We start from the raw sequence: 25,685 nt of genomic DNA on the forward strand, positions 1-25,685 counted from the left end.
GAGGTTTTTCTAAATGAAGCTTCTCAAAAAATAGCACGAAACCTACAGAAACTATTAGGCTTTTAGTACTAGGGACCACGCTTGACTTAAAATATATTAAAAGCATTATATAGACAAAAGCACTGGGCCATGCCTCTTAAACGTTGAATTCAGGTGCCTTTTTAAATGGCTCATTCTAAAGAACCCACTGAATTCAAGCATGGTACTGTAACAGGATGTCATATCTGCAATAAGTCAGTTTGTGAAATTTCTTCCCTTCTAGCTGATTCCCAATCAGCTGTAAGTGGTATTATTGCAAAGTGGACGTGATTAAGAGCCGCAGCAACTCACACAAAGTGGCAGACCATGTAAAGATGCAGAGCGGGGTGGCTGAGTGCTGAAGTGAATAGTGCATAAAGTGGCAAACACTGTGCTGACTTAATACCTGTAGAGTTCCAAACCTCCACTGGCATCAGCACAAATACTGTGTGCTGAGAGCTTCATGGCATGGATTCAATGACCAAGAGGCTCCTGTAGGTGGGGATTTGTATTTCTGCATTAATAAATCAGTGCCGTACATGCATCATAACCGCGAGCTGTCCTGTAAACCTACGCTGTAACCTTTGCCATAACCTGACATTCAGCTCCCTGGAAATGTAACTACACACCCCGTTGATGTAGCCTTCCCCTGTTGTAATTGGTCCGTTCAGGGGATTCCTCCCCTGAGTTTCTGGCAACCTTTTTGCTGCGGTTTTTGAATGAATCAGTGGAGCCATGTGCATACAACCACGAATGTGGACGTCGGGCTCTACAAGGATTCACTGCAAAAGTCTAAATCAGTCTAAATCAGCCGTAATGTGTAGTTGGCCCAGTTCTTTTGTCCGTGTTGTGTTTTTATGCACTACATAAGGATGTAGGAAATACAATAGTAACTGCTAGTAGTATAGTATAACAAGAAATAAAGAAAACTAAAAGTTATTCTGCGATACTGGCTGGAGCACACCTGTCTTTAAACATAGCCTTATCATCATCTTTATCTCAGTGTTATAGCTCTTAATTTTCATTATTGGGTCTTGCACAGTTGCAAACTGAAAAACTCAGACCATAAAAAGAGAGACAGACAGATAGAAACAGCCAAATTAATAGAAATTAGTTGCACATCCTGCTGATATCATAATCACATATAAACATATCTATATATATGCACAATTAAATTCAATACTTTTCTTTCCCCAGAAAGAGCTTTACTTTATAAGTTATGTTATTTGAATACAGATTTTTCTTTCAAAGAGTTCACGTGAACAACTCACATTTGAAAACACTGTTTTAATATGAAATCACCCCCAAAACTATAATACAAATTCTGGAGAGATCCCACTGTGGACTACAGGTGGATGCTGGGGTGTTGTAGAGTTGAAACCAGTAGACATCAGTGCAGGGTTAGATGGTAAGTTCTGCATCTTAAATGGGCTGCCAATTTGGGAGTATGTGTTTGGTATATGATGGGAGAGCGAGGCATGTTATGTGTGCACGATGCAGTGCAGCTTGACTTGCCTGCCTGAACGAATTTTCAGGATTTAGTCGACTTAAATATTTTTTTTATTGGAAACTATTTATTTGCACATTATAAAGCAAAATCAAAAACAGTTAAACCCACTTGTAATGATATATAATTTAATTATCACTTATGTTGGACCTTGGATTTGCAAACAGCTGGTGCTGCCTACTCCCCAATAATATGTACAGCGACCAAAAGTCTTACTCCTGAAATCAAAGATAAATGCCCCCTGCTAATTATCACTGTCAAAGCTTCTTTACCTCAAGTGCCTAACAAGGTTTAAATCAGCTGAAAATGTAAAACCTGTTCATTGCAGTAACAATTGGTTCATTTAAAAAATATACACAGTCGATACCCTTTTTTCTGCCTTTTTTATTCTTCCTTTTCAGTCCATTTGAGCATGTTTCAGTATTAATTTTCTATTTTTCCCCCTCGTTGCAGTGTTGCTTTACTCAGGTATTCCTTTTTCCACTCAGGCTGAGTTGCATACGTCCGTCTGCATGAGCACAGGTGTTTATGTTATGGTGTTTGATGATTCAATTGCCACATTGGAGCCAGTAGTGCAGTATTTCCCTCTCTGAACTGAGAAATACAATGTAGATGTCACATAGTAATATTTTTGTCCTGTAATTGCAGTATTTAGTGCAGCTGTAATTGAAATAAGTATTTTTTATGTACCAAGTCAGGTGTATGGTGCAGTATCTTTCAACTTGCTGTTCGTGCCTTTATAAATGATTGTTAACTGTTTGAGGCTGCTGAAAGCTTTTGCTGTGTCTTTATAATTGTTAATGCTCTGACCAGCTCTGAAGGTGCATGTAATAAAGTAAGTCTACAACCAAAGAGCTGGGTCTCAAGTCATTATTGTTCCTCTGCTACCATGAAGGTGGACCTCATGGACTAATGCTGTGACCCTTGTCTTTTTAAGATAGCTTCTCCTGCTATGCTGATAATTCCAGGTTTACCCATCGGTGTGTCTCACTAATCTTCCTCCAAAATGAAGGAAGCACACATGTCAATTACCAGCGGAGATGTCCATTTTGCATATACTTTATGGTGACTGGACAGTAAGTGCTGTGGAGCAAACAAACATGAACAATTTTTATGTTGATATATCGGCCAGTAATGGCTTTAGAGAAATGTCATCAAATCAAATCATATCATGTAAGTGCACCACAGAGAGCACTAGATGAGCTGAGGGAAGCCACTGATTTCCTGGGCTTCCTACCCGCTGGAAATTCTATATTAATAGACATACGATTATTGCCAATATTATAAAAATGTAACCTGTAGTCAAGTACCACAATAAAGCTCTACAGAACATCTTCAGTCACATTGGTCTCACAGCCCTGTCTGACTGTGGCCTGCTGTTTATTTCAGTACATCAGAAAATTACTTGGAAACATGACACCACGGTGGCCATAAACCAGCTGTGAAATGGAGAGATTTTATTAGCGAAAAAGGATACACATTGCACAATGTGAAGAATTAAACTGGGAAAAAAATAACTCTGTATGTACCTCTAAACCTATCAGTATATTGATCACCCAGCCACAAGTAAGAGCCCCACAGAGGTGCTCTTCAAAAGGAAAATCAGGAGGAAGCTCCCAGAAATATTACCATCACAAAAAGATTTGGAGACAAGACACAAAAATCCTTAAAAAAAATCAATGGCAACAACACCAGGGCAAAAATACTCACCTACAACCGTACAACTAAAACACAAGATTTTACACCTCATACTTATGACCAGGATGCTACACCTGATTAGATTTCATAAACAGAAACAAACCTAGAAGCTAGAAACCTTTCTGGTCGTGCACTATAAATGGTGTAATTAGAGGTCACTTTTAGAATGATGGTCCATGATGGTACTTTTATGTGTTCATCACTTTTGACAAGTTCTCTAACACCACTGGATGAAATGCAGCCCCAAACCCTGATGGAGCCTCCACCATGTTTCAAAGATCACAATTGTACCTAAAAAATATCTAATTTTGGATTCATCTCATATTCATCTGAGTTCTTGTGTCATTTGGCAAACTTCAGCCTTTTCTCTTCATTTTCCATTTCAGTAGATGGATCGACAGAAAGACCAGATGCATTTCTCAGGTCCTGTGTCAGGTCTTTGCTGGATTTCCACCTGATAGCTCTCTTGGGAATCACTTGTTGCAAACATCCTATTTGATGCCTGTCAAAATGTGTTATTTTTGACACTTTTTTTGTATATTCAGCTAAAGAAATTTGGACAAATTATGTGCAGGCTGCTAGTAACAAAGATACAATTTATTTAATTGGTTGTTTGCTAAGTTGCTTGTTATGTGTAGACACAATGCTGCTTCATCCCTTCAGTTAAGTGCTTTTTTAATGCTTCCATTATTCATAGGTCAGTTTTAAGTGGCTTAGCAAACATGGAAACATTCCTCTGAAAAAGGTTAAGGACAGGACTGAAAATAAGTGACGTTACAAGAAAACCTGGCTCTGTGGAAGCAAAATCTAAAGAAATGAGGGGTGACTTAAGACTTTTAAGTAGTACTATGTCAAATTACAAAAAAGGCTTTTTATGCACACTTGACAGGAGAAAAATGAGAACGTTTGGAGAAAGGGAGCAAAGTTGTTGGACTTCATGGTAAGTTTGGACAACATGCTTCTATAACTTGGTTCCAGCTGATAGCTGCACTCATCCTGCTGGTTGCTAGGGGCTAACATTTGTATGGGTAATGATACATTCACAGCAACTGGAAAATGAAACTTTGCTCTTGCTTTGACTATAAAAGCACTCTGTAAACTTAAATTGTGATGCTGGAGAGTTTGGAGAGCGGACTATTAAAAACTCTTTTGGCTTCACATTTCACACACACACACGTCTTACAACATTTTCCCATCACTGAACTGAAGTCAAGGTGACCTGAGCTACACTAGTTGTATTCCTTCCCCCGAGTGACACGGTACAAGTCTCATTAACAACAAAAAGCAGCCATAATGTGGGTCCTTGAAATCAAAGAGGGTGATAGTAATTAGGACGACAAGGCACCATTTACACCATCCACCCTATTACAAGGTAAAACATGCCTGGCGTGAGAGGCGGAGGTTTCAAAGGGCGAATGAACGAGAAATGGGGGAAGACGGGGCCGGCGAACGGAGCACCGGGTAAGAAAAATGAAAGCTCATTACTGCTGCGCTAATAACCATCTTCACCCCTGTTTGAGAGATCAAACAAGACTCAAAGAGTTCCTGACAGTGTGCAGTGCTTTGAAGAGCATGCACACAAAAACCCGTATTTAGATCACGATATTTTCTCAGGTGTGTTGTGATATTACGCAGCACGCCTTGATTCCAACAACACACACACATAAATTAAAATCACCTTAGAAAAGTTTGGACTGCGTCCTGTTGCTAAGCTACTGACTACAATGCATGTGAAAATGTGTTGTTTGAACTAATCTTCTGTTATTTCAATTACAGTCCTATATATAGATTAGAATGTAGCATGACATGATCACTGAGAACAGTGGTGGGTTTTACAAACATAACGCTGATGGGAGCCAAAGGTTAATTTCGATTCAGGCTGGAAAACATCAAAGTGCTCATTTAGCTCGACACGCACATCCATCTTCATGTTTTTTCCCCGCAGGTCCATTTACTCGGCATCTTCAGTGACAATTATTCTGTTACATTCCAGCTACTTAAACTCGTCTGGCTTTAGAAAGGAGGTTTATGTCTGATTTAATCCAGGCCACTATATCACAGCAGTTTAAACTGGACATAAATAGCATACAGAGCAAACGTAAGTAATTGCAGTGTCGGGCTGACTGCTGGCCTAGAGGCAGGTCGTGGGGCACAATAAATGACTAGTGTCTCAGCTTTGGGGTGCAGAACTTAAGATCGTGATTAGCAGTTGCTGTGCTACGTTTTCATTGCATAGCAACTGTTAGTCAGAGTCTATCTTTTTCTCAGTAATTTATGTTTATTAACCTCAATGTAACAGTCAATCTAGGACTAAACTTTGAGCCACGGTAGAGTCCCGCTGTCGATAAATTATTTAATATTTATTAAATGGATTATTTACTGTTAAGATGACCACATGAGGAAACTAAATATTTATGTATACACACATTGGCCACTTTATTAAGTACACTTGTTTGCTAATGCAAATAATTGGCCTATCATGGTCAAGATGACCTACCGAAATTCAAACCAAGCATCAGAATGGAAAAAAAGGGGTTTAAGTGACACTGAATGTGTCATGGTTCTTAGTGCCAGGTGGCCTTGTCTTAGTATTTCGGACACTGCTGATCTACTACAACCATCTCAAGGGTTTACAGAGAAGTAGTAAAAAAAAAAAAGAGCAGTAGTTCTCTTTGTGAAAATGCCTTGTTGATGTCAGAGGTCAGAGGAGATTATCCAGACTGTTTTGAGGTGGTAGGAAGTATATGGGAACAGTAACTAAAATAACCACTTGTCATTTACCAAGGTACGCAGAACGCACAACATGTCGAACATTGAAGGAGATGGGTTACAGCAGCAGGAGACCACACCGAGTGCCATTCCTATCAGCTGGCAGGAAACTGAGGTTACAGTTCACACTGGCTCACTAAAATCGGACAAAATAAGATTGGAAAAATGATGCCTGGTCTAATGAGTCTCCATTTCTGCTGGCACATTAAGAATTTGGTGTAAAAACCATGAAAGCATGGATCCATACCGCCTTATATGAATGGTTCAGGCTGCTGGAAGTGGTGCAATAGTTAGCACTTTGCAAGTGAAGAACAAATATTTTATTTGAATGAAACTTTCTCAACTCCTCTGCTAGAACAGTACATTAATGACAAACGTAGATTTTGATTTCATAGCCCTGAAATCCTCATATTTTCATGTCCCATTTTCTGTCTCAATAACTGATGTCAGATGTTTTTCCAGCCGATATTCTGTATGGTAGTCATCCCTGAATTTTAGCAGGAATGCACTGATTGGCACATTTCTTTTGGAAGCACATTTCTTGTGAGATGGGCACGTACTCTGTCATTTTATGTCATATTCTGCTATGCGCATGATTGAAAAATAACTGCTGAAAAATTTTCCCACCCACTTTGTCCATTCTTAGTCTTTATTGTAACTGCTTTTGCCATTCTTTGGGGTGGTTTCTGCTATTTTCTGCGAAACTCTCAAAGTCGGGAAAAATGGGTTACAGGTTAGCCTCCACTTAGGCAATGATGACAGCCTTCCCTGCTTTTTTTCACAGCCATTAGATACAAACCAGACTTTAGAAAAATGTCTTTCCTGCAGTCTTGACTCTTGAAAACTAGACTCAATCAAAATCTGGGACAATGTCTGAATGTGTGCAGAATAAGAGATAGAAATGCTGCGTTCCCAGTGATTTGATGTAACCCCGACCCTTCATGAAAATGATCAACAAAAAGTGGTGCAGATCATTTCCATGTTAATTACAAGTACATTAATAATTTCACAAGTTGGTAGTGGTTAATACTCTTTCCCTACCCTTTCCTTACACACGAAAGAGCCTTGTTTTGAGACCCAAACCCATCCTCCACAAATGTCTCTTAAATTAGAGCTGAAATATGAACATCACGCTGCTGTAATAAAATCTGCTTCTTGTCGAGGTGATGCTTTGAATGAAAATACATTTTTTAAAAAAGTTCTTGAAAATCAAGTTGATGCACTATATTGTTTGATCAAAGTGTGTCTGTGGTTCACTATGGTCCAGTTTGCATTAGCAATGCACATCCTTGCACCGCCAGCCTCTAGGCATGATTGTCATTAATTATTTAATACATTGAGTGAAGGGATGGATGGAGAGAACTTTACTTTGGTCAAAGAAACACTAAACAAGGATGAAGAAAAAAACGTACATGGGATCATTCTCTAGCAGGAAAAAGAACCCCCAAATAATAAGCTGTATGTTCATTTTTCTTGAAAATTACAACCTTTCTACTGAAAATTTATTTCTCAACAGTGGTGAGAAACTCACATTTTGTAGCCCATTTCTGAGGGTTGTTGTTTCAGTATGGTAAATATTTGTTTGTTGCTGACAAAGAACAGCACAGAGGCTCTGAACATGGCAGCACAAGAACAGCCCCTAAGCAGATCCATAGGGGGAGGCATCAACCCCAACCACAGGTCCCAAGACTGTGCAAAGGTGCACAGTCTTGAAAAAAGTGTTTTTGCATTGTGCTTCTTATACAGTACTACCTCATGTATTACCTGTGAAACATACAGTAGTCCCAGTACTGTAGTTTCAGCTTGATATAAAAAAAGGAAGAAATAGGAAGCATAATACAAATTACAGAAATCAGAATAACATCCCAGGCAGAAATGATTAGTAAATCTCTCTCATTTTGAAGTGCAAAAACCGTGAAGGTTTTGATTAACCTTGTTTTTATTGCAATGTACCAGCCATTTACTGAGAATTTGATTCTTTTGATGTAGTAGCATCAAATACTTGAACTGAACAGTGTGTCACCATGTCTGGAGGCTAACCGCATCCTAAAAGAAAAAGAAATCAACCCACTGCCTTCCCAGTTAATAACACTTCTCGGGAAAAAAAGGAGCACTAAAGCAATTCAAGGTTTCCTCTCTCTAATAAGGCACTAGCAGAGAAAAATGCCATTTCCACTTATTATAAAGAATAAAATAAGTTTTATGAAGTAGAAATGTGATACTCAGAAGTCTAGGGTGTAATTTGTCTGATTAATCATACTGTCTGAGAAAAACATATCAGACATGTTATTTGAATCAGGGCCAGCTGGCGCCTGAGCAGGAAAACGCGATCTTTTAAATGGCAAATTTCATTTATAAAATCTACTCTTGGCTGCTCCCTTCTTCACATGAGGCCACACCAGCAGGTAGCTACACATATTTGATTAGGCAGATGCTTACACTGGATGCCCTTCCTGACACAAGGCGTTTGTGACTTCTCAAAGGATCAAACCAGAGAGCTTTGGTTAGTTAGGGGAATGTGTAAACCGCTGCCCGGTGTAGCCTCTCACCTCAGAGTGCAGCAATCATTTCACTTCCATCAATAAACCTGTGTGAAGCCCTCACGGTGCACTTCTTGCACAGTCCTCATGCCGAATTGACATTCAAAACTCTTAAGTGGGAAATAATAGAAGGAATGTCTTTGATGGTTCCCTCACTGTCAGAACGGTGACTGCCCCTGATGCTAAAAGCACTGCACGACTCGACTGATGGGTTTCCATGGTGTTGAACCAGCGCTGCTGCTTTCATGTTTGCAGCATAAAAGAAAAGGGTTGTTTGTTAATGTACCACTATTAGCTGAACAATAACGTTCTTACAGATGTGATCTTTTGGTATCATTGCTTGTTTTTTTTAAGCTACATTTAAAAATAAAGTCTGTGTGGTTAAAAAAAAAGTCTCGTAGCGACGATTTAAAACTGAAAAGTTCAGAGAAATAACAGAAGTTTTTGTCTTTAAGTCACACTGAACAGCAGTCTTTAGCAGTTAGAGTTTCCCTGTGAAATGACAACATTAAAGAGTTACGAAGTGGGACATCTATTAAAGCGAGAGCAGCATTTAAGATGTTTAACTCAGATGTTCATCCCAGCAGTGATCTTTGGTTTCAGTTATTTCTGTTTTTGAAGGTTTTTCCGTCTTCTGTGCTCCACAGACCCTGTTTGTGATTTTGAGGCTCCTCTGAGCTTACTTCCTGTTTTATTTTGAAGGTTAATTCCTCATGTGTTTATAGAGCCTTCCTAATGTTAGATCAAGTTCACCTGTACTTTATTGTCTTATATTACTCCCTGTAGTCCTAGGTACCCCATCTGAATGCACATCCTCAGTTTCTCTCCTCTTTTTGTAGTTCCTTTACTCTACAGATGCAAACAGAAGAGGATGTGATAAAGGAGATGAGTCGAGGCAGTAGGTTTTTAAACATTTTAAACAAGAAAATTTGGCATACCTGCAAAAAAATTTGTTTTGGTGCTCTTTTATGTATATATATATATATATATATATATACATAAATATAGTGCCAGCGTGGTGTAATGTGACAAGATAATATCTTTTTTAATCACATAGATATACAGTGTAGGACCCATGGTTTGATTGTCTTTAAGAAATGAAACAATATGTGTTTAAAAAGCGCAAGTTCTTTAAAGAGTTGCCTTCTCCCCGTGGTTTTTAAAAAAATACCTCTCATATCCTGTGAAGGTAAAAAAATGTATTTTTAAAGACTACACCTGTACATCGCCAACAGTGCTTCTCTTGACAGTCCTTTCTCCTCCAGATGCATTTTAGGAATTGAGATATCATTCAAAATGGCATACTGAGACTGATTTCTGGTCACAGACACGAGGAAGGAGGAGAAGAGGAGGTACAAATTAAAGAAATGAGAAAAGCCTGCAGTCTCTGATCTTTCAGTCTTTCCATTCCTTGTGTTTGATTTTCTGTCATCTTTTTTTCATTGATCCTATTTGCATTTTTGCGCTGTGTTTTTCCCTGCCGTTTCTGTGCATCACTTTGTTCCGCGTCAGTAGTCACTAAAAAGAACACGCCTCCAAATGTTTCCCAATTTAAAGTCTAAAGAAATGCTTTTCGAAAACAAAGAGATAATCGCCCTGTGATTTCTGCGGAAAAATATACCATTTCAACAATTTTGTTCATGTTTTCCCACATTCAGTAAATACACTTTAATTATATGACATTATTATATTATATGCCATTTTAAATTATATTACAATTTGTAGATCACTGTGGATGTAGAAAGAAAGAAAGAAAACCAAAATTTGTGCCACTAACCAAAACCACACTGGGCAGCTGCTATTCACTGGTAGGATCTGTCAAGTGTGCCATTTTACCCAGCAGGAGCTGAAAGTCTAATGAGTCTAAATCAAACATTATCATCCCTTGCTGAATTTCCAAATGATTTTCAAGCAGTTTGGTTTACTATATAACTGATGTATTGTTATTATTTATACAAGATAGTTGTTTAATTGTTAAATTTGGGGTTTTTATAGCCAAATAACAGTGATTGTTACAATGTGTACTCTTAGTTCAAATTGCAAGCCAGGATAAAAGCAGAGGCTTGCATCAGGAAGGCTATCCGGTGTAAAGTCTTTGCCAAATCAAACAGGTGGCTCATCTGTAAGATTTCCATACCAGATCAGTGAGGATATCAGTTAGGACAAAAGAGAGGGGAAAGGCATGTTTAGAGGAAGTGAGTGAGAAGGTGAAGTATAAACGTGGAGGTGAAGGCTTCTTTCTTGGTCAGTATCCTCACAGTGCATGACGATGTAAACATCACTGTTGACAGTAATGCTGGTGTTCAAGCATTTTCCCATTGCAGGCTTAAGCCTTGGTAGCATCTAGTCCGACATATCTAATACTAGAAAAACTAATCTTTATATACTTGGTTATTCCCTTTTTATATTTCAGTTACTGTTAAAACCAAACTCATACTCTTACCTTCTTCTGCTGCATCCACAGATCAAAGCATTTCTTATGAACCACATTTACCGTGATGTTCATTTTTGTAATCAGTCAAAATGTGGAATATAGTCTCAACACGTGGTATGGGGTAACATGATAGAAAAATGCTGTGGGGGTCACATGTAAATCTTTTTGGGCACCAGGAGTGTCCAAACTAAAACTTACAGCACTGCCAATCTGGACTGAACCAAAGCTGTGCACTGACAGAAAAACTGACAAACCTACAATCGCATTCCTGCAGAATCACACTGCAAACATGTAAATGCAACAGTAACACTGCAAGAAAAAAAATAGCATCATGAATATTTTTAAGCCAGTTACAGGCCGGGTGGTAAAGTGAGCTTTTAGGGGCCATCAGTACATTCAGCAGGAAGGAGTGGATAATGCTCTTTCTGCTCAATTACACTGTATGTCTGACATTTAGCTCAGGTTTCTTTAGAGACCATCCAGCATTGGCTCACTCCTTGAAAATAAATATCTGTGGACTGGCTGCTGAATACTAATCTACTGATAATGCCAGAGCTCCAATCTAATGTTAAATAATACATTTGAGGTTTCATGGCATCAAGTGGGAGGACAAAATTTGATTTTTTCCCTTTCTGTGAATAATACAGATTCATTTGAAAACACAAAGGACATTTTATGTGCTCAAATTGCTGTAAGATGGCTTCTTCTGGAGGCACATATGAATCCCTGCTGGTCTGAAATTGAACCGTGCACAAGCATTTTCTCCTACTTCTGATCTAACATTTTGATTTTCAGTTTCACTGACTAAAATTGAATACAGTCACGCATTTGTCAGCGAAATGATAGTTTCATACCTTTACCTGGCCTCAAGATGAAACCTTTTGGAGCTCTAAAGTGAAACAGCCAAATGAATAAAGGCATGATTCATCTGGTATGGGGAGGCAAACTGAGAATCCTACAAACTGCAGCTGGATTTGTACTATTCAGAAAAGAACTATAATTCAGCTTTAGCAGTCACATTTTTATGCCTATTCATGCTCTTTAATTCCAAGATCTGAATCACTGGTTTCCCTCATAGGCCAATACCTCCCTCTCCTGGCAGAAATCTCCACCTCCCATAAACAGCTGACTAATAACAAAAGTGAAAGACCCTTTTGCTTTTGCTCCTTTTGTATTTAACGAGGTTTCAGCTGCAAACAGTCAGCAAGTTGATTTCAGCTCCAGCGGTCGGTGGCTATTATGTTTTTACATGTTGTCCCTGCACTGTTCTCAAGCTGCCACTCTCTGTACTGTGGCTGAATGCACTAAAGCCCGAGCACCCGCTGGACACCTCTTTATTAGCAGGCATCCAGAGGAAAGCAAAGAAAGAACACGACAGGGTCAGCTTGATCCCAGTCTTCAGAACAAGAACAGAAAGTTGTACAATTATCCCCCCGTCACCCACCTTCCTCGCTGCGGTGTGAATCACAGCCTTTGGTCTGCCTCCTCCACACAGATCACAACCTGGAATGAACTGCCAGACCTTACCAGTGCTAAAACAATACGACTTTAAAAGCGTCATGCTATGCTTTTCCTCATCTACTGTCATAAATGTGCTGTTACACCAATGGGTGCTGGTATTAAACATGAGATCAATGTATGTGCGACAGATCCCAGTGAGCTAAAAGCTCAGCCAACTGCTCTTAATGCTCAGCTTCAAACTGTTTTTTCTACTCCTGACTCTCTATGGAGTCCCAAAAAGCTTTTCAAGGAAAAATATTTGATTTTCACTGGAAACTGTGCGACTCTTCTTCGAATAGTACCCCCTACCCCAAAATGCTCTCGAATGACAGTGTGAAGTTGTACCACACTTTATCTGCCGCCGTTTGCACTGGACCTAGTTTATTTTTAGTTTCTGCAAGAAAACGTTTTAATAGCTGTACTTGTCTTTAGACTTGCATGTTTCTCAAGTTTGCACAGTAACATCTACTATCACTACATCTCACACGCTTCCAGTCACACGCATAGTTTGTTTAAAGGTTCAGTATGCTGGATTTATAAATACTACTTTTTGTCATATTTGCTCAAACCGTTGCTATGTTCCAATAGTATGAATACAATAGAGATCACCTCATATGACTCCTCTTGAATACCATTTGCAAGGATCAACCATGCCTGAATGAAAACAACCAATCAGAGCGGCACCTCCAACACACTATCAATAACTACTTGTGCCCATGCAGAGCAGCACCCCCATGTTCAGCATATGGTCTCACTCAATCTAGTGCAGTTTCTGAAGTGGGAGAAGGAGAAGTTTCAGAAATTCATAGGCTGAAAAACAACAGGCAGCAGTGATGAAGTCTCTGCAAACAGCTTGTAGGTGCCTTATCACCACCTTCTGGCAGTAGTACTATATTATCTTCTACCAGGCACCCATAAAAACAAGGGGAAATACATAAAGTTTTACTGATTTTAATATTACATAAATTATTTGTCTTTCCATCCATTCTCTTCCTCTTATCCTTTCTCAGGGTCGCGGGGGGGCTGGAGCCTATCCCAGCTGCCTTAGGGCGAGAGGCACTCACGTTCACACCTATGGGCAATTTAGAGTTTCCAATTAACCTTTACCCACTAACTGCATGTCTTTGGACTGTGGGAGGAAGCCGGAGTACCCAGAGAGAACCAGACCTTCTTGCTGTGAGGCAACAGTGCTGCCCAAAATTACACCGTGATGTAATTTAATATTTTAATAGCCAAAAAATCTCGCTTACAAGCCAATTGTAAGCAAGATGGCTAAAAGATACTGTAAAAACCTTATACATGAACTAAAACTATCAACAGAATTCACAGAAGCTTTGACTTTATGTCCACAACATGTTTGTTTTGTTTGGAACAGATAAGTGAAACTTTCCTAGTTATACAGGCAACTGGGATTAGGAATTGGTGGGAAATGGTAAATGGCCTGTATTTGTATAGCGCTTTACTAGTCCCTAAGGACCCCAAAGCGCTTTACACAACCAGTCATCCACCCATTCACACACTGGTGATGGCAAGCTACATTGTAGCCACAGCCACCCTGGGGCGCACTGACAGAGGAAAGAAAGGTTAAACAGCAGCATCCACTATTAAAACACTGCCCTCTGGGTGGTCAAAGTTTTCTTTAAACCTTTAGAGGGTAATGACAAAAAGTACCTTTATAAAAGACGACAGCTTTAAATGTGGAGGAGCTAAATCAGCTTGTGTCCGATAGTGAAGAAACTGAGCAGCTGCACCAAGGTCCAGTATGAGATAAATAATTTTGACCATTGAATTATGTAAAGCTACTTTAATAGAGCCAAAGAATAAACACAGAGCTAGAAATGACCACAACACAGCCCCTTAAAAAATGTTAGCAGGAAAACAAAACAAATTAAAATAAGCAAAATGAGCCCGTTTCCCAAAAGCACCTCAAGGCAAAGCTTATTGGATTATCCACATCAATAACAAAAAAAAGTTTCCCCAAATGCAAAATAACTTACAAACATTCTTAGAGATACTCAAACATTGAAGTGTGCCTTCTGCTCTGGCTGTGAAAGGCTGCAGAAGGGCCTGGGAGGAGGTTTAACTGCAGCTTTTATTGCTTATGCTAATTTCTAAGCCCTGTGATGATCTTTCAGAGACTGCAGATGGAAAGCAGCTATATTTTGTACGATGCCCATTTTCTCTTTGTAGCAAATTAGTGTAATAACGAGAAACAGAATCAAACCGTAACCGGTGATTGACACTTTTAATTTGACTTTTCTGACTAATATAACACTTTTTTGTTTTGTTGAGTGTCACATACTTGCACGAATGACAGGAAGATGTTGATAATAAGTGCTCAAATGCATATATTTATAGAAGTGCTGTGACTTAATCTTAACTAACTTCCTAAGGGTGTTGGTGTAATTTGGCAACAAGCAGAGAAAGCCGTTGACAACTGCACTTTAAGCTGTGTTTTCTCACTGAACAATCACAAATGTTTCTACAACATTCAAGCTTTTTAACTGATAAACTCCATTTTTATCCGCCTCAGAAAATGCTTTCAGAGACTTAGATTATCAGGAAGCAGGGCCAAGATCTGTGAGAGTGTGAGCACACAAAGACCTCATTTTCTCTCTGAACACGACAAGAGGGAAATCCATTTTCTCAATCAAGATGAATTTCCGGTTTTCAATTCTGATTTGAACATTTGACTGGAGCTGTAAATGCACTATTATTCAGCACAGAGATCTGTCGCAGGAAAAGCAGAAACAAGTGCCCGTTTTGAGCCTGAAAAGGCAGTTTTTGAAAGATAATCTTCAAGGTATACAATGGCTGCAACTGGCTGAGAGGACTCTTGCACATTAGCTGTTGTAAAGAGGCACCACCCTGTCTATAGACGCCCTGCAAATGGGGCATTTCTTTGGCTCTGGCAGGGCCTCGTAGCACTGGCTGCAGGTACACACATGACCACACTCTAGAAACACACAGGAGCGATCCCGGCTCAGGCAGACAGTGCAGCTGGTGGGAGATACGCTGCTTTCCTCTATGTTAAGTTCACGCAAACGCTTCCTCTGTTGTTCCTTGAACTCCTCAAGTATGCTCCTCTCCTTCTTGCTCTGTCTGCGATGCATGTATTGCTTCCACAGGATGTAGAGGAGCGTGGAGCAGGCAGCCATGCCGAACACAATCGCCAGAATCCTCCAGAGTCTAACGCCGTTCCCCTGCTTCCGCAGGAGAGACTCGTAGTCCAGCCGAGTGAGGAAATAACAGAAGCCCTGTTTGGGTGGTTGGAGCTTGATCAGGCTGTTATCCAGGACCAGCTCTCCGACTCCTGTGATGCTGTCACCCACACGCAGCATCTCCTCGGTTTCGTGGATGCCTTTTGGTCGCTCCCCGCTGATGAAGTGACCAATAACGCTGGACAAGGATTGGACTGTGGGGTGGAAGTTCTCGTAGGTGGTCTCCAGATCCAACTCCGCTGCGTCTAACGGGCGTATAACTCGGACTGTGGAAGCGATATCGTCATCATGTGACCCGAGGGCAAAGGGAACCGTGTTAATGCGCTGATGGATGATTTTCTCTGTGCTGTTCCTGTGTGGAAACATTACATTACATTGATTTATAATTACTATCCATGCATCAGAAAATAGCAACAGTCCAAAGCTCAGCTTATAAAGACAAACCAACATATTTTGGGCTTTTTTTGATTATCAGCTCTTTATTTAAGCTCTAGTGTATTTTAAATAGTTTCTTTGCATGACAATAATAACCTCAGATTATTCGCCGATTTTCTTGTAATCAAATTATGGAAAACTGCCATATAAACATTTTTCAAAGCTTTTAAAGGAATAATTTAAAAAGATATTTTTAAGAGTTTCAAGTGCGAATGACTTTTTAAGTTATCTTTTCTTTGTCTTGTTTTTTCCAGAGTGTAGGGTAGATTTAATAAGAAGAATATAGGTCAGTAACGCACAGTCATTGCTTCTGCCTCAGCCTGTCAGTCACTGCTACATAATCTGAGGACCTCATACGTTCTTTGCACACCGCCTTCGTAATATGCAATGGCCTAATGAACTTTGGGAGATTCAATTTTGGGAGATTCAAGCTGGGATATTTTCCACAGTTACTGAAAATATTCAATTACTTTGGCTTAACAGAGCATGCACGTCCAACACTTGCTTTTAATGCACTGCACTTTTACCCCTTGCACAGAGTCCGGTACACTTTGGACAAGAGATATCTGAGTGTGAAGGCAAGACTGGATTTTACTAGTCGATCAACATTCTGCTCTCACCTGTGACCTTGACATGTGGGTAGAGACTGAAAGGATAAGAAGACTGTGAGAATAAGAATAAGAAGGAAAAAAGCTTTCTCTGCTCTGACTCTCTTAGAGACAGGGGAAAAGAGTAGAGCTGCAACTCATCCTCAATGAAAAGAGCCAGTTTGAGGTGGTTTGGGCATCTGACTAGGATGCCTTCTAGGTGAGACATTTCAGGCAAGTCCAACTGCGAGGAGACCGAAAGGCAGACCAGGACATGGTTGAGAGATTACGTCTCTCAGCTAGCCTTGAAAGGGCGTCTCTACTTAGACTGCCACCCATGCGACTCAGTTAAGTAGCAGAAAATGGATGCTGGGACTCACTAAACAGTTGGCAGCAGTTTTTCTTTTCCCTGAATATTTGGTCATGCCTGTGAAAACAAGTTATTAGAGAAGAAGGTGACTTCAGCATGAAATAAGCTCAATTTAGTTGCTAGAGTATTTGGCTCTTGAGTTGTTCAGCAGGCTGTTGTCTGCGTCAGCGTTACCATCTGCTCTCCCTCTAACTACAACATTGACGCAACTGTTTTTCCCAACAGCGAAACGTCAGCACGTCATCCTGTTCTCCGTCTACGTTTATGAATGAATTTGATAACTGCATGCCATCATTAAACCAAAAATCACTGAGCATAAATAGTTCCCCGTTTTTTTTAATTAAAAAACAGATGTTTACTGTGGAAGACAGAAAATGTTATTCATTTCAGCTGAATAACAAAACATTCAGACTGTCTGTAAAAAAACATATTTTTTTTAACCTCTTACCATATGTGAGTGGTGCGGTTCCACACCATCTTCTCCTCCTTCAGCGTCAGCCTCTCAATGACACCTTTGCAGTTATCGACAAACTGGCTGTTCAGTGTTTCCTTCACAGATCTCACCACACCTGCAGTGTGCAATAAATAAGTATCAAGTATTTTTCAGGACTCCAAATAGAAATAAAAGTTACTTTATTTAGGTTTTCAGCATGGCTCAGCAAACCTTCTATGACGGCGTATGGGATACATCTTCCAGGAGTTTCAGACAGGATGGTTTTCAAATCTTGGTCAAGGGAGACTTTTTTTGCTTCCTGTAGAATAAAAATAAATATATACTAAAAACGTAAGGAATTTTCACCCTTCATATGATAAACAGAGAAATGCAGAAACATATCTGACCTTTAATCTGGCAACTATTGTAGCTCTGCTTCTGTAAATGGAATAGAAGAATGCGGTCAGAGCCGAGCTTGTGGCTAAAACCACAATCTGTGCCGTTGAGGGCTTCCCACTGGAGTCCATCCTGAAATCTACAGCATTCAAGGTCGCTGTGAGAGAGGAGATGAACACATCAGAAAGTTATCATTTATGTCAGTCCAATAGGCCACAACTGTCAGAGTTGGTTCTACAAAGCACTTTCTGCAACTCACTAAAAGACACTTTAGCCACAGAAAAATCATCAGCATTATAATATTTTTAAGCACACTGAAGATGAAAAGAAAATGCATAGATTTCTGTTGAATAAAGCAACAGACTCTTTGCTTTTACTCTCGATCCACCACAAATGTTGGAAACTGTCCATTTAGACAGCCACCACAAAGTGCAATTTCCATTTTCTGCACTTGAACTCCACATTATAGGATACCATTGTTTTTACTCCAAAATATTCAATTAGACTCCACAATATGGACAACCTACAAATAGTTTTGACTGTGCAGCAGTTCAAACTACCAATAAACCATGTACTATGAGATTACAAAGAGCAGCAAATCCTCACAACTCAAAATTTTAAAGGAATTTTCTGCCAATCAATCTCAAAGGTCTTGTTTGTTCTACCAAAAGAATCTAAACATATTAGGTTTATACTCATTTTAAATATATAATTAAAAAAATAAACATAAAATATATGACTTGGGAGTTCAGTCCTGAGCTACACACATGTGGTGGAGACTGTCATGTCCTGTGGGGCATGGCAGCTGCTCTGTGGGAGAGAAGGCAACTCTGCTGAGGAGGGTGGAAGCTGCACAGAGGATGGTTGGATGCTGCCTCGCCGCCGCCACCACCACTACAGACACCTACACCAGCAGACTCAGTAAGACAGCCTCTTCTAACTTGAAAGACTTTTGTGACCCAGTACACACACAGTTTGCCCCCCTCCCCTCATGCTGGAGGCTGTAGAGCATCAAGAGCAGAACCACCAGACTGAGGAACAGCTTCTTCCTGGAGGCTGTAAGACTGCTGAACTCTAGTGGTCCCAGCCAAAGGTAACAAACACGAAAAACCACTTGTGTCTTTGAACTATACACTTTTTGCTTGTATTTATACTAAAGAACACTGTCAATTTGTTTTAGGGTGCTTGCTTCTGTTTCTTTTCTCTCATTCTTGTTGGATTTTAACCAGGACCTCAGCGAAAAAAAATCATTTCACCTCATGTGAGTATGTGTTGCAATGACAATAAAAATCCGTAAATATATGCAGACTTTCACCACTGCTGTTGCTAAAAATCTACCGAAACAGGAACGTCAGAGCAAAGGTTGCGTGGCATCTCGTTACAACTTAGAGCAAATTTCAAATAGGATCATCTCAAAAATAAGGCATCATTGAAACTACCTATAATTGAATGTGTATAGATAAATACTTTTGAAAAAGTCACGTCTGCGGTTCCCTAATGTTTTGCTTTTCTCCTTTTCATATCTAAATGGACTGGAAACCGCTCACAGCCTAAACGGTAAATATATAGTTTATGGTTACTCCAGTCTGGACACTAAAATAGCCCCCATTAACTAACACGACAAGCAAGTTAGCTTCAGCAAACACAACATTACTCAGTGCTAACAATTAAATCATCAGCTTACATGATAATATCAGTCTTTGTCAGTAAATATCCTTTCGTTTAAAGCGAAGTCGTTGGCTGGAGTGTTGACTAAAGTTATCATTTCCTTCACTTCCTTAACTGACATCACTAGCTAGCTTGGCTAAATTAGCAGTTTGCTAGCTATGCCTTGACTGGAAATTAAAGGACGGCTGAGACATTTGTTTGAAATAAGCTGCAGCCGTCACATAAGGAGACAACTAAAAGCAGCTTTAACGGACTGTCCAGCCACACATTTACACTCGATTTCCTGTCAACAAACCTGAAACATCAGAGAGTCTCCACAGCTACGCCAACACCAACACCGGGAAAGACACCGACGTGCACTTTGCCTCCCCACCAGTAGATGGCAGTGTGGCAGCATACATCTATTCGTGAACTTGACGGCCACACCAGCTCCTGTCCAAGGTTAAATAAAACTAAAGTAAAAACTAGGCTGAAAAAAACCCCCCAACAAAACAAAACAAAACAAAAAACAAAACAAAAATAAAATAAACAAAAACATTTTAGATACCTAAATAAAAAAACAACAACAAACAGACGTTGCAACTCGACAACAACAAACTGAAATTATATTAAGTGCTTACAAAACTAGATAATATAAAACTTGTAAATGCTTTAGTCTTTATCAGTGTAGCCAAATCTGTCAAGCATCAGGAGGCTTTGGTGTATTTCTTTAGTGAGACTGGAATGTTTATATGACATTAAAAGCATCTCATCTATATCTGAATCTGACTTCCTCCACATTATAGTCATAAAAATGTTCAAAATAACACTGAAATTGGACTGATTTAATAATAAAAACTAAAATGAAATGCGCATAATCACTCTGGAAATTAACAGAAACTAAAGTGCACTGAATATAAAAAGGTCAAAATGAAATAAAATACACTTTTAAAAAGTGATTTGAAAAACATGCTAAACACCCCCCCCCCCCCCCCCCCCCCCAAAAAAAAAAAAATCATCTACTCAATAGGTTAATTGAAACAAAAAGCCAAGGTTAAACTCAAGAGCTAAAATGTCAATAGACATAATTCTATGCAAATGAAACATTAAAATCAATCATAACAAAAAAAAAAAAAAAAGAGAGCAACAGAAAAAGCGCATCTATAAAAAACGTGTTTTAATAAGTGAAGTTAATATGAAAACCTTATCTCCAACAGCAGATTTTTCCATAGCTGAGGCAGAAGCAGGGTCACCTTTAGATTTAAGCCCGAGAGAAGCCCCATTTGAGAGTCAAGATTTCTGCTTTAGAAGTGATCAGTGAAATTTTGTGCAAAAAAAATTCTTAAACAAACAGAGATCCAGTGGAAGGAAGCCAAGATTTGGGTGTTTGAAAACCCAGTAAGAAGCTGAGCTGCTGAATTCTGTTTGAGGTGAGATCGAGAGCCACTTTTCCTCAGTGCCATAAAGAGGGAGTTGCAGTAGTCAGACCTAAACAAAAGAAGTATGTCAGCAACTGTTATGTTTTTACTAGACATTGTGTTTACCTTAGCTAAGGCACTGAGACCTATTTTTCCAGCAACAAAGTGCAGCTTTGATTTTTTTCCCCCTTTTTTGTATAGGGACAAGCAGCACTGATGGCACTGATGCCGTCTGATACCCATGGGTCTTTAAAATGCATTAAAATCTGCAACAAACTAGAGACAAACAAGCATAGACTACATACACGCATACAAACATAATGACAGCTTTGGGCGTGCCAGTCATGCAAATTCTAAACATTATAATGAATGTTAGTTACACATCCTCTCATTATATCTCTTTTAGGCCTGCCTAAGAGGGCTTCCCTTCCAGTCTGGGAACTGCTGATCTGATTTCTTTTTTAATGTTCCTGGTGTTGTTCTGCTCGTGTCTTTTACTTCTCCTGCTGCACCATGAACATTCTAGTGCTGCTGCAGAGGACATAAAGTCAGTGCTACAGTTAAAAAAAAGATATATATTCCAGTCCATAAAGATGTGAAGGTGTACCCAAAAGCCTCCTGGAGGGTAGGAGGGCTTCCTCGCCCTGGGGTGACCCTCTCTGCCTGCAGTTTATCCAAGGCTGCATACAAATTGTGTTTTCTCTGCTAGCATTAATGGCACTCTTTAACCATGACTTTGGGTCATCTTATAAATCACTCCAGTATACACTCATGCACACACTTACATTTGGATAAAACAAACAAAACAAAAACAGAGAAAGTGGCTGTCAGACAAAATTAAGTCCAGTGTGAGTCAGTAGATTTATAACAGTAAGTCCAGTAGAATGGGTACGCCTTTTGTTTTGATGGATTTCTCCTTAAGAACCATATTTCAACTAAACGACCAAATTATCTTTTGTTGTATATTGCCTCTTTGCACTTTCCCATTGCATCATGTGCTTGGTGTATTTCTTGTGTGTTGTGGTTTCAGCTGGCACAGTTTGTAGCAGGAGGCTCTTTAACCTGAAAAGCCATGCCCTGCTTACTCAAGCTGAATCTATCAGATAAAGAGAAGAGCTTTGATGAAGCAAAAATCATTGGAATTAGGTGCAATACTGAAACTTAGTGCATTGGGTGTATTGAATACATTTATACATTTTCAGATCATTTTTCTGGCTATTCTGTATATCTCTAATCATTTCTGAGTCTTTGTTTTTAGTCCAGGTCAACCAGCTGTCAAAACCACCCCGTACAGCAATCCATTAAAATGGTGGTACTGCACAGTGTTGGGAGCGAATTGCCTGAAAAACATCAGCCAGTTTCACTCAATAAAAGTGCTGCTATCAGAGCAAGCAGAGCTTTGGATTAAAAAAAAGGCTGTTTTCACACGTTTGATGCTGCTGGTTGAAACAGCATTTTAAAAGAATTTGGGTCATGCTGGGTTGAATAAAGTGGAAATCCTATAAAAACAGTGAAACTGCAGAAAAGCAGTTGATTTTGTAAACACGGCATCAGAGCACCTTAAAGGCGTTTTTTTTTACTACTTTTATGATGTCTACCTAAAGTCCTCTCAAATATAAAAATATGAAGCAATGATAAAAAGTTGCAAGATAAAATCCCTGCTGGTATTTTGTCCTTTTTAGATACTTGGGTATGATTCTTACGGATGTGATGTTACTCAGAGCGCTGTCCACTCAGTAAATGCACATCTAGTGTTTACTCCTGTTTGTTTTCACTGTCTCTCCTTGCCTTTGGGATGTTTTACGACTTGCTAATTATTTGGTTGGTTAATAATACAGAGAAAACCCAGAGAAAGCAATCAAAAGATCCCCCTAGGAGCAAGTAATTGGTGACAGTGGAAAGGAAAAACTCCCTTTTAATAGGAAGGAATCTCCAGCAGCCATCTGCCACAACCGATAGGGGGTGAGAGAAAGAAGACAGAACCAAAGACACACTGTGAAAGAGTGCCAGATCTTAATAATGTTTACTGAAATCATAGAAAAGGAATGTAGGTATATTTTTTCATGAACTTCGCTACAACCGGCCTTCTTCTTTGCAACCAGTGGAGTCACCACCTGCTGGCTTAATTTTTTAGATCTGAAAGCTACATTTATCTTTCATACAGTCTTTCGTCTTATAGAAATAAGCAACCCAAACTCCTGGGCTGTTTCTTTCCTCTGTTCAGTTACTAAGAACTCATCCTCCACACTCCAACATGAAAGATAGCTTTCTTTATCCTTTTGCAATGTATTTATCTATTTATGTTTAGTGAAACAAAGGTCTGCATTTACAATTTCATTCTGCAACTTTGTAAGTTAAAATCTGCCTTATGCCTTCAAATAATGTATAATTCTTATTCATGCATTAAACCACAGCAGTCGGATTTGCTTTTAGCCTAAGTGTTAAATGTTACCAGGATCATCTTATAGTTGACCCAGAGCAGGTCAAACACACACACTTTGTCCATTTAATTAATGCTGTGACAGCATTAATTTAATGTTACTGTGGCTGATATTCATGGGCTAATTTCTGTGAATTAGTCTAAAATTGAAGAAGCTAAACGCTGAAAGGGTGCATTGAAAAATCAGTTCCTGTTATCTTGCACTCAGCTCATTTCACATCAGTAATTATTTGCCAGACACACCGCACAGAAATGCTCATTGTAATTATTCAGATGGGCTGTTTAAAATGTAATGAATGAAGGAAAGCAGCAGGTGCAACAGCCTTTAATGGTGCATTTCTTTTTACTCGTCTAATCTTTACATTCACTAACTGCATTTACTTCTTGAAATGTCCCTGAAATGCACTTCATCCTTTTAGCGTCCCTTTTAAAATCTTAAAAATTCAGCAAAGTGAAAGCAAAATCTGTCACAGAAAACTCCCGTGGCTGAATCAGTCTGACATAATCAACCTGACATCTGAATGATCAGCCTTCACAAAGTCAGGGAGCTTTGCTTCTCTCGGGAAAAGTTGCAGCCTTATTTTCAACCTCAGCAAAAGAGCAGGGATGTCCTGGGGGGGTTCTTTTCAACATTAGTCACCTTATTTTGTGGAGAGAATCTACCTTTCTATTACCCTTTTCTGCCCGTGTAAGACTACCTCATTTTGTTTGTGTCAGTCACAGAAAGACTTCCGTTCAAATGCCAGCCTGACACATTCACATTAATTTCAAACAGACAGAAATAGAGATAGCAGATGGAGGCAGCAGCTTTATAGGAGGAGTACTAGAGGCGAGAAGAACATTGTATGTGTCCTCTTGATGCTGCACCGCTGAAAGGACGACATTTGGAATTTGCTACGACTGATTCAGAGAAGCCTGGCATTTTGCCTGCCTGTGCAAAATCCACAACACCCTTCCTTTTCACTGTTACACAGCAGGCACATTCATTTATTGTAATACTCTTTCAAACTTACAGTACCAGACAGGTGCTGAAATTACAATATACAACTGCAGAAGTAACCACTGGACCTCTGAAATGTCCAAATACTCACATGTGGCTGGAGGAGTATTAGCTTTCACTTACTGGGCCACAGTTTCTTTTTGATTTTTAACTTTAAATTTTAAAATGGACACATGCCATCTCACTAAATTAAAGACAATATCAATTAGAAGTCTTTTTCTTTTTACTCTTCAGTAAGGTGCCTTAATTGACAAAAAATAGCTAATCAAAAATTAGCAAACAATCAAAAGATTTGAAGAATTTAAATGTAAAACATGTTTGGAATACTAACTGCTTTTACTTCTGCACATGCATACAAGCTGCTTATTCACCCACTGAAAAGCATATTATTTGAGAAAAACACTGAAATGAGCCGGCTTCTGCAGCCGGAGGACTGCTTTGAGCATTACTCAAGAGGAGCACAGGATGTATAATGAATGTAGCTGGCAATGACTTTATTGTGGTGCCTCACATACTCTGCCCTTGAAAGCATGAAAAGGTTTTAGCTGTAACATGCGATGAAACACTAGTATTCCTGATACTGCTGAATATACTGGTATGCATAATGTGCAGTTATCATAGTGCGAATATGAGATGAAGGAAAATGCAACATCCAAAATGTGGTTTAAAAATAAATGAACATTTCAGGAAAACGCTGCATGTTTATGTCCATATTACAGCTAACATGAAGATCAATAGTAATCTGACACACTCATGGGATACTTTATTAGGTAAAACTGCATTTTAATGCAAATGCATCAGGCATGTAGGCATGGTTTAAACAACCCGATGAAGTTCAAACTGAGCACCAGAGTGAGGAAGAAAGGTTTAAATGACTTTGAATGTGGCATGGCTGTGTTGCATGTTTAACAGGCAGGCGTTAGCTGATGCAGACACTGAAGGAGACAGAACTAAGTTTCAAACAAAAAGCGAGCTTTTTATTGTGGCCGATAATATAAGAACAAAAACAAAGCGAAAGGCAAACAGGGAAAACTAAACTTAAACCTAAACTGGGATAACTATGACTAAACTATGATAACAGACTAGGAACATATGAAAAACAAGAACATGGAACATGAACACAACCTGAGCAGGCTCATGACATAGATAAAACGTGAGGGAGGAAACACAGATGACCTGACAAAGACTGAATGAAAACACACAGGCTAAATACACACAAGAGGTGATCAGGGGAAGTGGAAATACACGGGAAAACAGCTGAAACAAATGAAC

The 25,685-nt window shown here is 39.3% G+C and overlaps 1 protein-coding gene across 1 annotated transcript; it reads right to left on the reverse strand.

Moving 5' to 3' along the window:
- Positions 1-13,907: 13,907 nt before the first annotated feature.
- On the reverse strand, positions 13,908-19,952 carry mul1 (mitochondrial E3 ubiquitin protein ligase 1). The gene is made up of 5 exons (XM_063464004.1): positions 19,872-19,952; positions 17,920-18,065; positions 17,744-17,831; positions 17,528-17,648; positions 13,908-16,039 (listed from the first exon to the last, which is right to left on the reverse strand). The coding sequence occupies exons 2-5, from the start codon at positions 18,037-18,039 to the stop codon at positions 15,310-15,312; spliced, it is 1,059 nt and encodes a 352-aa protein (XP_063320074.1). The 5' UTR covers positions 18,040-18,065; positions 19,872-19,952; the 3' UTR covers positions 13,908-15,309.
- Between the last annotated feature and the right edge of the window lie 5,733 nt (positions 19,953-25,685).

This window comes from Pelmatolapia mariae, linkage group LG20 (assembly GCF_036321145.2).
Source record: "Pelmatolapia mariae isolate MD_Pm_ZW linkage group LG20, Pm_UMD_F_2, whole genome shotgun sequence".
Classification (NCBI taxonomy): Eukaryota; Metazoa; Chordata; class Actinopteri; order Cichliformes; family Cichlidae; genus Pelmatolapia; species Pelmatolapia mariae.

Bases quoted from the DNA above. Each gene is read 5' to 3' on its own strand.
- mul1 (XM_063464004.1), bottom strand. From the start codon at position 18,039: ATGGACTCCAGTGGGAAGCCCTCAACGGCACAGATTGTGGTTTTAGCC. The intron at 17,649-17,743 runs GTTTGCTGAGCC...TGCACACTGCAG, and splicing joins CCCATACGCCGTCATAGAAG to GTGTGGTGAGATCTGTGAAG. The intron at 16,040-17,527 runs GTAAGAGGTTAA...GTTTCCACACAG, and splicing joins AACCGCACCACTCACATATG to GAACAGCACAGAGAAAATCA.